This window comes from Orycteropus afer, unplaced genomic scaffold (assembly GCF_000298275.1).
Source record: "Orycteropus afer afer isolate SDZICR_OR568_19922 unplaced genomic scaffold, OryAfe1.0 scaffold00018, whole genome shotgun sequence".
Taxonomy (NCBI): Eukaryota; Metazoa; Chordata; class Mammalia; order Tubulidentata; family Orycteropodidae; genus Orycteropus; species Orycteropus afer.
Genome location: NW_006921605.1, coordinates 1,090,076 through 1,106,458, shown reverse-complemented (window position 1 = coordinate 1,106,458; position 16,383 = coordinate 1,090,076). Strand labels below are relative to the sequence as shown.

At 55.5% G+C, this 16,383-nt stretch overlaps 1 protein-coding gene across 1 annotated transcript in view; it reads right to left on the bottom strand.

Annotated features, from left to right (window-relative positions):
- Positions 1–3,402: 3,402 nt before the first annotated feature.
- Positions 3,403–16,383, bottom strand: part of CSNK1D (casein kinase 1 delta) — a 32,297-nt gene continuing 19,316 nt past the window's right edge. The window contains exons 3-9 of the mRNA XM_007959556.2: positions 11,750–11,898; positions 10,937–11,165; positions 10,401–10,571; positions 9,688–9,836; positions 7,773–7,944; positions 7,229–7,368; positions 3,403–3,453 (exon numbers count right to left, since the gene is read on the bottom strand). Of these exons, the coding sequence (XP_007957747.1) occupies positions 3,403–3,453; positions 7,229–7,368; positions 7,773–7,944; positions 9,688–9,836; positions 10,401–10,571; positions 10,937–11,165; positions 11,750–11,898 (1,061 nt within the window). The remainder of the gene's footprint in view (positions 3,454–7,228; positions 7,369–7,772; positions 7,945–9,687; positions 9,837–10,400; positions 10,572–10,936; positions 11,166–11,749; positions 11,899–16,383) is intronic.

Sequence of the window (16,383 nt, the reverse complement as noted above, 5' to 3'; positions counted from 1 at the left end):
CAGCCGAGGGAGTGTTCAGGAAAACGAGGCCTAGGACACAGGTGAGGGAGGGGCCACCAGCTACTCCACACTGCCCCAACTCCCCCCAGGAACAAAAGAGGCTTTCTGTCAAGTACCTTGAGGGCCCGACCCCCCTTGCTGACATAGGCACCCCTCTAATTAGGTGGGGATCAGCCAAGGGTCATCTAGGCCCCTAAAGGCAGGTGTGCCAAAAGAGCCAGGCCCACTCAGGCTGTTGCCCCCACTGTGCCATCTGTGGAGTGCCTGCTGTGAGGGGAGACGGGGAGGCTGGCGGGCCTGCAGCTACAGGCCCTTGGATAAGATCTACCAGGCAGACAGGGCACAGGGTCCCCATGGGTTACTCTTGGTGCCCTCCAAGCTCTGCTCTGGGTAGAGTCCCTGCCTTCAAAAACAGACCTGGACTCGTTCAGAGAGAACGAGTCCCTCCAACACGCCCACCGAGCAAATCCGCTCAGCAGTGCTTCCGTCTGTGTGAGGACACGCAGGGCAGCCAGCAACACACGGGTGCCTCTGTGGTCTGGGGGCCAAGGCCTCACCGGAGGGCAGGTGCTTAACTCCAGAGGCTCCAGCAGGGGGCTGCGGACGGCTCTTGGGGGGCCAGGAGGCAAACTCTTGGAAGACCGGGCCGCACACCCACCCCTCCTGCAGAAATGAGAGGATGGCGGTGGAACAGGCCCCAAGGGAACAGTGGGAGAATCCTTGCCCTCCATGCAGACCATGGTTTGACTCCCAGCCACTGCACGCCACGCTCAGTCACCACCCATCTGTGGAGGCTTATGTGTGCTGTGTCACCCAACGGCCACCAGCAGAGCTTCAGACGAAAATGCAGAAGGACCCTACACTCTACCTCCGACAACTGGCCAGCAAAAGCCTATGCACCACAGCAGTCCCACCGGCACCGGTGACGGGGCCAGGACGAAGCGGGCAGTGTTTCCCCCGTCGTGCAGGGGGCGCTGTTGAGTCGCAACGACTGACTGTGGCTTCCAGCAAGGGTTACAGAAAGGTCAGAAAACATGCAGGACTGACCACTTAAGTCCTGCTAGGGACCGTGGGGAGGGCTGACGTCTGTTCCAAATGCAGCCACCGCAGTCTTGGGCAGCAGCGATGTGTAGGCAGCCTCTGCGAGGCAGGCCCAGAAGACAGGAAGGTCCCAGGTACAGAGGCCCAAGTGGCCCTGGGGTCCCTGCTGGAAGCCAATCAGGAGCCCTGGCCTGGCCAGAATGGTGGCTTGAGGAAGGGTGGGGGTGGGAAGGCAGAAAACCCAAAACCCTAGAGAACACAGTGTGCTGCCGAGGGACTTCCCTGACACACAACTAGGCACATGCAGCCCCAGGACCGGGGTGCTCCCAGGCAGCCCCAGCAGTCACCGGATGGCTTTAGGGCAGGAACCCTCTGGGCAACTGAGTGCTGTGCTGGGCAGCGAGTACACCCCCAAATGAGGATACGTCCAGAAGCGGCCAGGCCCAAACGCACACAGCCTGTGTATCCCGTGGCCGTGCCCGCCCAGGACCCCGTGCTTCCAGCCCAGCAAGGCCGCCCAGTATGCAGAGCAGCTGAGAGCACAGGCACCAACGGCCGCTAAGTGAGCTCCCGCACGTCGGCGTACACACGCCGAGGGCACCCAACCGCGTGATGAAAACCAGGAAGGGGCTGGGGGGAGATCAGAAGCCACAGGAATTTATTACCACACAGCTGTTAAAAGTACAAACACAGTGGAAGTTCGACGCACTGCCCAGACTCCCGTCCACGCCGGTACACATCTTCAACCTCCGTGTCTCACAAGCACGGTGGTTTATACGGTGAGGGAGGGGGACAAAACTGTTCACACACAGCAGGGGGCTCTGATCCACTGCTTCAGGCAGGAGTCGCACGCCTCAGGACCCTGGGCAAACGGAACGGACACAGCAGCCCAAGGAAGGGGTGTGCTCTGTACACACTGCCCGCTCCTGCACGCCAGATACTTCCAGGGTGACCAGCTCACCCAGAGAGTTCAGAACGAGGCAGCTCTGGTATGGCCACTAACAGGGATGGTGAGTAGGACCAGCGCTCCTGGGCAGCAGATGTGGTGGAAGGGAAAGGAGTGGGTACCTGAGGGTCCTGAGTGTCCAAGAGCATCAGAGACACCTGTCGCCGGGCCCATGGGTGCACCATGCATGTGAGGACCTCTCCCCATCCCGCTCCTAAAAGCTCTACCGCAGGGGCGTGGCTGTCCTTGTTTGCTGCAGGGACGCTCACCAACAGTGCATGCTCCAACACGCTTCACGAGGAGTGTGGGTGTCCTATTTCTTGGCACGGAATCCCCCTGGCCCCACCATCTTGCTGGGCATGCTACACCAGACCCTTCAATCTGAGCTCACAGGGATTAACACAGATTAACCACCAACCTGTGCTGGCTGCACGTACAGTCTGTTCAGAAAGTTCCCCAAGTTCAAGTTCAAAGGCATTTAGGCACAACACCCACCAATCACAAACACAACCCAACATGGCCTGCGCGCTTTCGCCTAACAGCCTTCTCCCAGAGCAGACATGCACCCAACTGTCAGCCAGGTGGGTGCTCAGCATCCTCCATGTCCGTGTCCTTGGTGTCCTCAGCCTCCTCTGGGAAGGACAGCATCTTGCGTGGCCTTGACAAGCCTGGCACTCCTTTTTCTGTGGCAGCCTGCACCTTCCAACGGGCGACAATTCCAACCACTGCACCAACAGCAGCTGTCTCAAGTGAGGACGGCAGGCGAGACCCCCGCCCATGACAAACACACACACACAAAACCTGTACACGTGTGTGCATGTGATGCAACTCTGGCGAGACACACAGCACAGCACAACAGGACAGCAGACGGATGGACGGGCACATACCACTGGCGCCCAGGGCACTCCTGCCTGATCATCTCACACACAGAACACACTGCCCAGTGAGTTCGCTTCAAGGTTCTTTAACGCCAACGTCTTCTTCAGACCGCAAAACAGACAAGAAAAACAATAAAAAGACAGATTTCTTTACACAGATTTAAGCCAATAATTTTTAGCAAAATGATACAAAACTGTCTTAACCAAGAGAAAGATTGGTAGTTACAGTAGACTCGCGGGGAGCACAGGCCACCACCGTGGAGGCGGAGCGGAAAGACTCGCGGTAGGTGCGGTCTCCCGCGCTCACGCCCCTCCCAGTTGGTGACTGAGCTCACGGCAGGCCGCGGCCCCTGGCGCTGGCAGCACGTGGCGCCTGTCCATCTACAGTCTGTGTGTGTGTCCCGTGCACGTCACTGGGTGAGTGGCCTGGAGAGCTCCGGTGTTAACATTCCTGCTCTAGGTCGGGGCGCGTCACTAGAAGCCATTGGTACAGAGAAGATCAGCCATGCATGTCTGCCCTTCGCGGCACAGAGCGGCTCACCGGTGCACGGCAGACTGAAGACCGCTGGACGCCACCCGACCGGGAATCTGTCGGAGCCAAAGGACAGAGAGCATCAGCGTGGGCCGGTCTGCCCCGCCAGCCCGATGTGTACACGCACGTGCGCGTGCGCGCACACACACACACACACACACAGTCAGAGTTGGCTGGTTCTTCCCACCAGCCCTTGGTACACACACTGACAGCCCCAGGGATGCACGGTCGCTGCTTGCCCACTTCGAATGCACTGCCCCACTGCCTGGATGTTGCTCAGAGACAGACAGGGAGGAGGAGGCAGCATGCGAACGGGGGAAGGAGCCATCAGAAGGGCTCTCGACAAGAAGCCACAGGCACAAAGGTCCCTGGAAAGTGACTTGACTTCTGGGGACAGGCACAGGCCTGTGTGGCACTGTGATAGCCCAGGGGCAGAGTGAGGCAGCTGCACCGAGACTCCCCAACCTCACATCCAGTGAAGCCACAGCGGGTCCTACAGCTGCTAAAACCAACAGAAGCCGCGAGTCCTCCGCCAGGAAGGAGCAAGCGTGCGTGGTGCCAAGGTCGGCGACAGTGAGGGCGCCATGCACCATGGCAGCATGTGGGGTGGGGTGCTGGCTAATGCAGACAACAGCTGCGTGGACGAGACGGCTGGGCAGAGCGTGAGTTTGCAGAGAAAGGAGACGAGGCGACAGGAAAGAAGGTGGAGAGTAAGCACCGAACGTGGCAAGGCTCCATGGGCTGAGCAGGAGCGCTCCCGGGGAGCGAGGCCACACCACTTATCTCCAACTGGAGCCACAAGAGCAGATGGGCAGACAGTGGGGGCCTCTGCTTCACAGGCAGCATCTCTGCAACTTGGGAGCCCCTGGAGCAGCACGGCCCTGACCGGGAGGCCTCGGAGTCACCACATGGGGACCCCCAGAGGGACAGACCAGCAGAGACACCACGTGGCCTCAGCACCTGGCATGCAAGCCTGGCCTGCCTGCAGACCTGTGGGTGGGCAGGCGGGCATCCTGCTGTCCACCCAGACTGGCCCAGACACCAACACACTCACCGGTGCTGCCTTCCACGGGAGACGAGCGGCTACTTGCCGTGGTGTTCAAAAGGAATGCTATTCTGAGGTGGGGAAAAGACAGCCATTGGTAAGTGGCCGCTGGCTTGTGAGGTCCGGCCCCTGACTGCCTAGTCAGCCCGATTTCAAAGGCACCAGCTCCTCACCCAGTCCACACTGCCGGCAGACTTCGGGTCACGTGCCCGCCTGGCCCACCCTCACCAGCGGCTCTCACCTGTGCAGGCCTCTCCCGAGAGAGCAGCCGTAGCCCCCTCTACAGCCATGTCAAAAAGACGTGAGCAGGACAGAGCCCCCACTCTCCTCACACTTGACCCTTGCTGGGTGGCAAGGCTGGGCATCCCGATGGGCAGGCCCCACAAGCAGCAGACAGTCCTGCTGAGGCAGCTATGGCTGGGAACCAGGCCACGCAGCCCAGAAACACACACTCTACAGTCAAAAGCTGGGAGGCACTCCATGGGCAGCATGAGTTATGGAAGCCCTCTGAGAACCCAGACTGTCGACCAGTGGCCCGTTAGGGCACACAAAGTCCTAACAGCAGAGGCCTGTGTCACACTCGGGCCAGAGCCAGGACTGAGCCAGCTGCCTTGAGTGGAATGGGGAAGGGACACCAGTCTCCTGGCCTGCTTCAGCCAGCTCTGGCACTCAGCCTCCACGAATCCAGGTGACCCTGCACTGACACCTGCCAGAACTCAGGTGAGGCCCAGCCTGTGGCCTTGCTTCTCCTCAGGCTGTGACCCCCACCACCTGTGTGCAGGAAGCCAAGACCACAGCTATAGGACAGCTCAACCCATCCACGGGGATCCCAGTCGTCCTGCATCCCGCCTCGTCTACTTCACCCTTCAACCTTCTGCGGGTCTGAATGAAGACTACAGATGCCACAAGCAGGGCAGGTCACGGCCGAGGATGGCCGAGAGCTGGTCCAGAGGAAACCCTCCTGTTCCCGTTGGGATTCAAACTAGGGCCCGACTCACGGTGTCGGGAGGCACAACCTGGGAGGTGCTGTGCTGACCCTGGGCAGAAAGGCAGCCGAAGAGCCACAGGGGTAGGTCTGCAGGGACCACACCGCAGCTCTTCTAAGGGAAAGCACCCCACCCTGAAGGTGATGAGGAGAGAACCTGGCAGAAACGGGATGTAAGCGCTAAAGTTAGGATGCTTGCTTCAGAGCGACAATGCCACAAATCAAGGCCACCCCCGACCCCCCAAATCTCTCTTGACGTAAAATAAGGAAGAGCAGAGATGCATGACTGAGCCCTGAACACAGACACAGACCCCATACACCAGCTTCCAGAGGACCCAGGCCCCCATCTCCTGACGTGACACTGCCAGACCCACTAAACGCTGCTGCCCTCAACGAGGCCGGTCCTTCTCGGGCCCTATGCTACAGGTGAGGAGGGTCTGGGGTCTCCAGGCCTGGGGAAGCAGGGAGTGCTGGGTTCTGTGGGCCACGTTTGCTCCTGGTTGCACCAACTCCTGAATCTTGGATCCGAGGAAAGAGAACCACTAGGCCACATCTACACCCTATGGTGAGGAGGGTGGGAGTCGGGGGGCTGTGGGAGAGCCCGTTCCAGGGGCACCCAACAAGAGACCCTTAGCTCATTAACCTGCTGAAGCCATTAGGCACCATGATTCACAACGGATCAGCAAAAGCTCCTCAGCCAATGGGCCTCCTCAGCCCCCTTGGCAGCAAGTCTGTTGCCGGTAGAAGTGCCAGCAAGTCACAAGTCTTAGCTGGGCCGCTTGTTTTGCTTGAGAAAGGTCACCCAAAGGCATGCTCCGATGCAGTAGCACCCCGGCAGGGAGCAGGTGCCTACAGGGCTGCAGGGCCAGCGGCGGGGCCAGGTCTCCACTTCCTAACCCCCTGTTGCCCTTGGCAACACACCATGACGGCCATAGCCACAACCGGCAGGGCCACAGGAGGTCTGGGCTCTACTCTGTCAACCCCAGACGGCCAAGAGGGCTGCCCACAGGCATGACCCGGGCCCTAACCGATCAATGGGCAGCCCGAGAGCTCTGTGAGCAAAAGACCGCCCATCTGCTAGAAGTGGCACGTTAGATGACTAAGACGGTGACGACAAGCAAGAGCAGGAACATGAGCAGAGGCGGGCGGTTACAAGAGCAGGTGGAGCACAGCCTGCAGTGGGTGAGCCCCAGAGGGGTGGGTGAGCCCTGGGGGTGGGTGTGCCCTGGGGGATGGGTGAGTCCCAGAGTGGGTATGCCCCAGGGTGGGTGCATATCAGGGTAGGTGAGTCCTGGGGTGGGTGGGCCCCAGGGTGAGTGCACCACAGAGGAAAGCTTGATGATGTGTGCCCTCGCTGCCAGGACAGGCCAGTCCCCTGGCAACAGTGTCCTCAGGGCTGGAACACAGTGCCCCTCACTCAGCCTCTGCCCTCCACACCCGGCTGGGGACCTTGTCCATGTCCCAGCAGGTTCACACGAGGAAAGTTCCCCAAAGGCAAACATGTGCCTGTGACACTGTGGCCTCAGTGAGACACACTGATGGGCACACAGACCTGGGGCCAAGGGTCACACAGACCCAGGCCCTGCTCAGAATTAGGGGAGCTGCCCCTTGAGGCCTGGCTCTCTCTGAGGCCCTCCAGCAAAGGGCCAAACAGCAAGCAGGAGCACAACTGCCCCCGCAGGTCATGGTCACTAAGACGAGGGTAGGAGGCGGAGCGCACGAGCGAGGGAGGGAGGAGAGCGCCCCTCTGCTCTGGTCCGGCCAAGCAGGGCCCCCCCCGCTGGGCTGCCGAGAACCACACCTGTGAGGTTGACATGCGCGAGGTATCTTGCCGGCCTGTGAGATCGGACGAGGAGACGTTGACGGGGGCGCCGCGGTGCAGCCTCATGCTCACTTTCCGCTCTCTCTCCATGCCGGACACAGGCCGCGGAGAGGTGTTCGCTGCCGGAGGGAGAGCGGGCCGTGAGGCCCCTGCCTATGCCCAGCACCAGGGGTTTCTGGGGCCTTTGGAAACCATGTCGGCAGGGACCTCGCTACCCTGTGGCTGAAGCTCCAGAGTCTAGCCCCACCCTGGACACCATGGTAGACCAGAACAGCAGACGGCACCAGGGTGTGCCCCGCGCTCTGGCGGGGAGAAAGGACCTCTAGAAGGGGTGGGCACTGAAGGCTCATGGGAGTCCACGTAGCAAGAACTACCACTGGCCCCAGGAATGGGTCTCTGGAGAAGCAGCCTCAGCCAGGCCTGAGACAAAGAGCCACAGTCTGCTCACCCAGGGTCCCACACTCAGAGACTGATAGGCACTATGGACACCAACCCTGATACCTCCTGGCTGGGGACCACTCACCAGTGTGTGAGGTAGGGGTGAGGGGCGTGGGGGGAGCCACTTCCTGTGTCCCCCTCAGGCGGCCTGAGGCGGTGGAGGGCAGGCCCCGGGTGGCTGGATTCCGGGAGTGTCTCAGCCGTTCCTCTCGGTCGCGGCGTTCTCGCTCAGCATCGTCAGCAGCCCGGCTGGCGCCCTAAGAGGGAAGGTGAGAACAAGACGCAACAGTTTTGGTGGCAGCTCAAGAAAACACCAGGGGCCCTGAGTGCAAGCCTATCTATGAGGTCTCCATGGAGACACAGCCCGCCAGATGGGGTCCCCACACCAGGACAATGGGCATGGTCTTGTCTTCTGATCCCTGGTCTCCTGATCTCCATCCCTGGCAGTGGCTGTGGGAAGGCCCCAGGGTGGGAATTTCTGAGCCCCCTCCTCCATATCAGTGAACACTGCTGTCCCTGGAGCCCAGATTCTCAACTAGAACCTTCAGATTCTCATGAGCCATGAAGAGGGAAGAGGAGGCAGAGGCAGGAAACAGTCTGAGGCCAGCAATGGGCCTGAACCACGCAGGGCCCAGACCAGGCTGCTGGGCGGGGCTGAGGGCAATGCCACAAGTGTGTACACGCACAGGAAGAGAGGGCAGCCAGCTGGAGCCGGGAGGCTGGGTGCCTTCTAACTAAGTTTGCGCCAACACAAACACCCATGAACAAACCAAATGCGTGGCTATCTTAAACAGACAACCTAAGACACCTACCACACCAAAGGTTGTGTTCTGTCAGCCCCATAAAGCAGGCTCCGATAACTACGGCCCTTAGGCCAAATCCTACCCACCACCTGCTTTCATAAATGTTTTCCTGGCCCCCTCTCTCCCCGACAAACGCCCACTGGCTGCAGTCACACTACAAGACAGAGCAGGTTAACAGCCCCTGACAGGGCCTTCAGCTCCTTACAGTAAAGGGATGCCCACTGCTGTGAGGGGCTGTGATGCTGGACTCAGAACAGAGGCTCAGGAAGGACAGTCCACCCAAGGGCCTAGGCTCTGGTGCAACCTGAGGCACCACCACCGAGGATACCCTTTAAATGCTGCTACACAGGGAAGAGGCTCCTGCTGCTCTGACCTCTGAGCGCACTCGCCTGCCCCGCCCAGAGGCCAAGGAGTAACTGAAGAACCACCTCCGGTCTTGGGGAGCTGGCCACACAGGCGGCCTGCCTCTAGCCCCTGTGCCCTGCGGGCATCTGACAGGATTTCCTGTTTTGCTCCCTCTGAAGGGGCTCTATGCCTCACTAAACAACTTCTCCACCCTGGAAAGCGGCTCACTTCTGCTTGCAGCTGGTAACTGCATGGGACACGGTTTCCGACAGAAGTGCAAGTCCCACTAAGGGCAACTCAGGCAGCGGGCCAGGCTGTGCGAATTCGCTCCCACCCCGCCCAGCAGCAGCTGCCTAGTGCAGAGGAAGCAGCGGGGCTCGGGCCGCCACACGCTGTGGTTCCTGCCCGGCCAGTGTGCACATGGCGAGGACCTCAAGCACAGACGGGACACGAGGGGAACAGGCAGTCTTGAACAGAAACCCCACCACAGCAGACCCCCACCACAGCACCTCGCTCCAGGCCGAGTCCAACCTCCTTCAGAAGGACCACTGTTTCCTCCCTGGGCACAGGGCCTGAAGCCCTGGAGGCTCTCAGGATCCATCTCGACAACAAAAGCTCTTCTCGGCTGAAGATCAGCACTCAGGTGGGAGCCCAGCTCAGCAGCCCCAGGCAGACACCAAAGGAGCTCCAGCCTCAGGGCAACCGAGCTTCACCACCGAGCAAAGGAGCTGGTGCCCACTGTGGCAAACCTGAACCTCAACTGCAGCTGCAGGTCAGACGGGGTGCGGAGCGCGAAACCGACACCTTTGGGGAATGGGCAGCCCATCACACACCGGGAAGTAATAAACTCACAAATTTCAGCATGTTCCAGTCAAACACGTAGTCATAGGAGAAACCCTGGCGGTGGAACAGGTTCCGGAAGAGCTGTCGCAGGTACGAGTAGTCAGGCTTATCGTCAAAACGCAATGAGCGGCAGAAATTCAGATACGTGGCAAACTCAGCTGCAAACAAGAAAACGGACGCTCACTGCTGACCAGCTGAAGCCCGGGCAGAGTGCCGCTGCGTGCCCCGAGCTGCTCAGAGCCTGGGCCAGGAGACACGCGGTCTAAGCACCAGCCAGCCTCCGGCAGTGCTGAACACCCACACTTAAAGAGCAGCCAAGTCTCATCTAGGGTGCCAAGCCAAGGGTGCCCCACAGAGCAAAGGAAACACACCAAGTTTTGGCTCTAGAAGCCAGCTAGGGATAAAGCTGCCATTAGATAAAGGATGGCCGGGGCCACCTGGAGCATCACCTGCCAACCATCCATCCAGAGAATGAGGGCGAGAGGCTGGTCTGAAGCTGCCTTGGCGGCTTGTCTCCCAGCGCCTCGGCGACCAGCCCACAGGCTCTCAGTGAGAGCAGAGGTTGCTGGGTGTGGCACGCAGCACCGTCCCTCCCCGCTTCCATGGATGGTGGCGTGAGGGACCCCCTCCAACAGAAGGTATAGGCAGAACCATCTGGGAGGCTGAGCCCAGCGAGTCCAGGCCTGGTCACCTTAGGTGGTAGGACAGGCTGGAAGACTTACAGGGGTAGCCTTTACACAACACCTCAATGGGAGTGGACATTTTCTTCTCACTAATCCTTTCATATTTCTGTCTCTTGGTCGCAGCCTTCAGCCCCTGCCAGGGGAGAGAGCCCAGGTTGAAGTACATTAGCACGTAGCCCAGGGATTCCAAATCGTCCCGTCGGGATTGTTCTGGAAAGGAGAGGAGAGGCGGCGTGAAGGATGGCCCCGTGCACGGCTGCGGATTGCAAACGCTGAGAACGAGAGTTGGCGAAGACGTTAACGAGCAGGACGCCTGTCACGGACATAGGAGGTTCTGCTTCCAACGAGTGACCCTTTCTGTGCTCTAAGGAAACCCCACACCCCGCTGAGCAGCAAAGTCAAGAGAACATCAGGACAGTCAGCCTCCAGAAACCCTCCAAATCACGCTGCCCACAGCCACCAAGTCGCAGCTGCCTGCTAGACTTGACAGCAGCTTCTAGACCCACAAGCTGCACAGAGTAGGAGTGCCTTGGGCTCGGCCAGTACGGGGCATGGTTGCCCCTCCCCAGGCTCACCAATCCCAAGGTGGGTGTTGATGGAGGCATATCGTGCAGTCCCGGTGAGGTTTTTGTTCTCGCGGTAAGGGATGTGCTGGTGGGTCCTGGCGTCCCGGTACTTCTTGGCCAGCCCAAAGTCTATGATGTAGACCAAGTTACCCTTCTTGCCCAGCCCCATGAGAAAGTTATCTGGTTTCACGTCTCGGTGGATGAAGTTCTTTGAATGGATGTATTCAATGCGACTGATCTACAGGCAAAGAGCAAAGGCAGGAGGTGAGCCTCCAGGCCTGGCAGAAGGAAGCGAGTCGACCAAGAGCCAGACTCGTGTCCCACACTCTCCACCCGTTAGGAACAGAGCACTAACTGCTAAAGGGTAGTCACTGAACTGACCCCAAGGCCCTTCCCACACAGCCTTCAGCCCCTGCACAGGCTGTGGGTGGACAGACAGACAGTAGGCCACCTGCCAACAGTCTGTACTACTGACACTGCACCCAAGAATCCACTCAAACACCACAAAGTCCTCCTAGAGATCCAACGTGTTCCCAAGACCAGCAGGAGACCTACAACGTGAACACCGAGGCCATGACAGTGGACCTTCAAACCAAATCAATCAAAAGTCAATTTCCATCCTCTCCCCAAACATTAATAGGCATAAAAACTAAACCAACAGCAACTGAAAAATTTCTTGAACCAACAAACACTAACTGGGCATCTCCACTGCTGGGTCCCCCGACTGAACTGCCCAGTCCCCACTGACTGAGGTGAGGGTCCCACTAACTCAGGCTGACAGGTACACAGACCAGGCTCCCTACTGTCACCTGTTACTCTTACCATCTGGTCAGCGAGAAGCAGGACGGTTTTGAGACTAAACTTCCTCGAGCAGAAGTTGAAGAGGTCCTCCAGGCTCGGCCCCAGCAGCTCCATCACCATGACGTTGTAGTCACCCTCCGCCCCGCACCACCGGATGGTGGGGATCCCCACTGCACGGAAGCCAGACAGAGCAGTTTAGTACAACACCTGTCCTGTGTCCTCACAGGTGTCCAGAGGTAGGCTGAGGACACGCCTGGGAAAGATGCCACAGGCCCACCTCAAGGAGCCATAATTGAGACCTGGTTATAATCAAATGGGACAGTCAACACGTGGTAATGCTCAGAGGACAAGGAGAGAACCTGAGGCCAACTTGCCAGATGTCAACAGGGCTCCAACGACAGGTGTATGGGGAACATGCAGCAAAGGAGACACGAGGCTGAGCAGGAGGTGGTATGTGTGTGTCCCAGGTGGACATGAGCGACATGGGGTGGTGTGTGTGTCTCAGGTGGATGCAAGTGGCACAGCTAGTCAGGAACACTGGTGGCACAGGGACAAGATGGAGAAGACAGGAGAGAACGCAAAGCTGGGATGGGGGGCACATGGTGGCAGGTGGGGAGAAACGCTATACGCTGCTCCTCAGATAACCACCATCCTGAAACAGGATTCCTTTGCTCACTGAAACGTCAGTCCACACTAGCCATTGCCATTAAAGAGAGCTTGCCACCAATGACCCATTGCCTAGCGTGTGGCTGTGTGGTTGCTCTTACCCTCGCTGAATTATGAACAGTGCTATTAAGAACGTTCTCAGATCAGCCCAACGGTGGAAAGACCTGCATGCAGAACACCTACCCCTGGGTGATTCAGCACCCACCCACCCTAGGGAGATGCACCCCTTAGATCCATCGGCCATGAGACATCAGAGGGGCAGCACTCACAGAGGGAAAGCTGGACACACAGCAATGCACAGATAGAGGAGGCAGAGGGAGAGGGGAGGAGAGGTCTTCATGGCTTGGGGATGGTTAGCGGGGCCATGAAATCAAATGTGAATGAGCTTTGTAAACCTGCACCCAAAGCACAGTAATGAAATTAATTAAAAAAAAAAAAAAAACAGTAATAATAAAAAGAACAATCTTAGAGATATGCACTGGTAAAAAAGTCTTAAATATGAAATTCTTATTTCCATTGTAGTTCCTTGGGTCATTAAGACAAATTATTCGGAGCCCTGGTGGCACAGTGGTTAAAACATCTGGCTGCTAAGTGAACGGTTGGCAGTTTGAACCCACCAGCTTCTCCTCAGGAGAAAGACATGGCAGTCCGCTTCTATAAAGATTACAGTTTTGGAAACCTGGTGGGCCAGTTTTCCTCAGTCCTCTAGGGGCACTGTGAGTTGGAATCAACTCCACCCCAGGTCATCTGGCTTGGCCTTTGCTTCTGTAAAGATCACTCTTGTTAGGCGCCAGAGTCCGCTCAGACTCACAGCGACCCCACGGACCATAGAAGGAAACACCACCTGGTCCTGTGCCAACCCTCTGGCTATTCTTGAGCCCGTCGTTGCAGCCACAGTGTCAATCCATCTCCAGAGTCTTTCTCTTCTTTGCAGACCCTCCACTTGACCGAGCAGGGTATCCTTCTCCAGGGAACGGTCCCTTCTGACAACATGGCTAAAGTAGGTGACACAAAATCTGGCCATTCTTGTTTCCAAGGAGCATTCTGGCTGCACTTCTTCGAAGACAGATTTGTTCGTTCTTCTGGTTGTCCGTGGTGCTTCCAGTATTCTCTGCCAACACCACAACTCAAAAGCATCACCTCTTCCTTGTCTTCTTTATTTACTGTTTGACTTTCACACAAGCATATGAGGCAACTGAAAACACCATAGATTGGGTGAGGTACACCCTACTCTTCAAAGAGACATCTTTGCTCTTCAGCACTTTAAAAAGGTCTTTTGCAGATTTGCCCAGTGTAATGTAATGTTTGATTTCCTGACCGCTGCTCCCATGGGCGTTGACTTTGGATCCAAGTAAAATGAAATCCTTGACAACTTCAATCTTTCCTACAACCATCACAATGTTGCTTACTGATCCAGTTGTGGTGAATTTTCGTTTTCTGTATGTTGAGGTATAATTCAGATTGCAGACTGTATCCTTTATCTTTCTATCAGTAAGTGCTTCAAGTCATCTTTACTTTCAGCAAGCAAAGTTGTTTCATCTGCGTATTGCAGACTGTTAATGAGTCTTCCTCCAATCCTGGTACCTTGTTCTTCTCCATACAGTCCACCTTCTCTGATTATTTGCTCAGCATAGAGATTGAATTTAGTATGGCGAAAGGATACAACCCTGATGTATACGCTTCCTGATTTTAAACCATGCAGTATCCTTTCTGTTATTCCCATTCTTTGCAAGGTTATCCATAATCTGTTATGATCAACACAGCTGAATGCCTTTGCAGAGTCAATAAAACACAGGCAAACGCCTTTCTGGTATTCTTTGCTTTCAGCCAGGATCCACCTGACATCAGCAATTATATCCTTCATTCCACATCCTCTTCTGAACCCAGCTTGCAGTTTGGAAGTTCCCTGTCAATGCAGTGCTGTAATCCTTTCTGACTTATCTTCAGCAAGATGTTACTCGTGTATGATGTTGTTCAATTATCTCCACATCCTGTCAGATCACCTTCCTTTGAAATGGACACAGATATCTCTTCCAGTCAGTTGACTAGGTAGCTGTCTTCCAAATTTCTTGCATAAGTGAGTAAATGCCTCCAGCACTACATCTGTTTGTTGAAACATTTCAATGGGTATTCTGTCAATTCCTGGAGCCTTGTTTTTCACGAATTCCTTCAGTGCTGCCCTGACTTCTTTCAATACCATTGGTTCTTGATCACATGCCACTGCATGAAGCGGATGAACATCAACCAATTCTTTCTGATACAGTGATGCTATGTGTTCCTCTCGTCTCCTTTTGATGCTTCCTGCATCATTCAACATTTCGCCTACAGAATCCTTCAACATGGCAACTTGAGGCCTGAATTTCTTCAGTTCTTTCAGCTTGAGAAATGCCATATGTGTTCTTCCCTCTTAGTTTTCTAACTCCAGATCTTTGCGCGTTCCATTTTAGTACTGTCTTCTCCAGCTACCATTTGAACTAGTCTGTTCTCTTATTTCAGCATTTCTTCCGTTTGCTGTAGATGCTCTCCATTCAAGAGCTAATTTCAGAATCTCTTCTGACATCCGTTTTGTCTCTTTTCCCTTTCCTGTCTTTTTTATGACCATTTGCTTTCTTCATGTATGATGTTCTTGATGTCATCCCACAACTCATCTGGCCCTCAGTCACTGTTCTTCAGATGGTCCCTAAATCCAGGTGGGCTGTAACCAAGTCGAATGCTGGCTCTCGTGGACATATTTTAATCTTCTTTAGCTTCAACTTCATGTATGTGACCAACTGATGGTGTGCTGCAACAGTCAGCTTCTGGCTCCTTTCTGACAGATGATGTTGAGCTTCTCCATCGTTTCTTTCCACAGAGGTAGCTGATTTGATTTCTGGGTGTTCCATCTGGCAAGGTCCATGGGTTAGCCGCCATTTATGTTGCTGAAAAAAGGTATCTGCAATGAGTAAGTCGTTGGTCTTGGAAAATACTATCATGCAATCTCTGGCGTTACTCTATCACCAAGGCCATATATTCCAAGTACTGATGATGCTTCTTTGTCTCCAATTTTCATGTTCCAATCACGAATGATTATCAATACATCTCGATCGCAGGTTTGTTGATTTCAGACTGCAAAAGTTGGTAAATATCTTCAATTTCTTCACCTTTGACTTTAGTAGCTGATGCCTTAATTATTGGGCAACAGTATTAACTGGTCCTCTTTGTAGACATATGGGTATTATCCTATGACTGACAGCACTGTACATCAAGATAAATGTTGAGATGTTCTTTTTGACAAGTGATGAAATGCCACTCTTCAGCCTGTTATTCAGGACACAGATCATATGATTGCCTGATTCAAAATGACTGATACTAGTCCACTGCAGATCCCTAATGCCTAGGATATCGATCTTTATCCATTCCATTTCAATTTTTTTACTTCCAATTTTCCTAGAGTCATGCTTTGTACATTCCACGTTCCTATTATTAATGGATATTTGCAACTGTTTCTTTCCATTTTGAGTTGTGCCCTATCAGCAAATGGAGGTCCCGAAAGTTTTGCTCCATCCACATCACTGAGGTCGACTGTACTTTGGGGAGGCAACTCTTCCCCAGTCGTATTTTGAGTGCCTTCCCATCTGAGAGGCCCCTGCTGGCACTATATTAGACAGTGTTTCATAGCTCTTCATAAGGTTTTCCAGTAATATACCGATGTTTCACTACTATTCATAAGGTTTTCAGTGGCCAGTTCTGGATGGCCCCATCCTTCTTCCCAGTCTGTCTGCAAAAAGGGCAAGGAGGCCACAGGTTCTGACCTCCTCTAATCCCACAAGAGGAAGACAGGATTACCAGCAGTAACCCAAGGCCTGTTACTGCAAGGCCAGACATGCTGCCTCCCTCCAGCCCTTTCACCAACCGTTCCTCCCAAAGCACCCACCACCTCTCTCCTGGGTTCGATAATTCGCTGCAGTGGCCACACAGAGCTCAGAGATTATGGGGTTTATTAGGGAAGC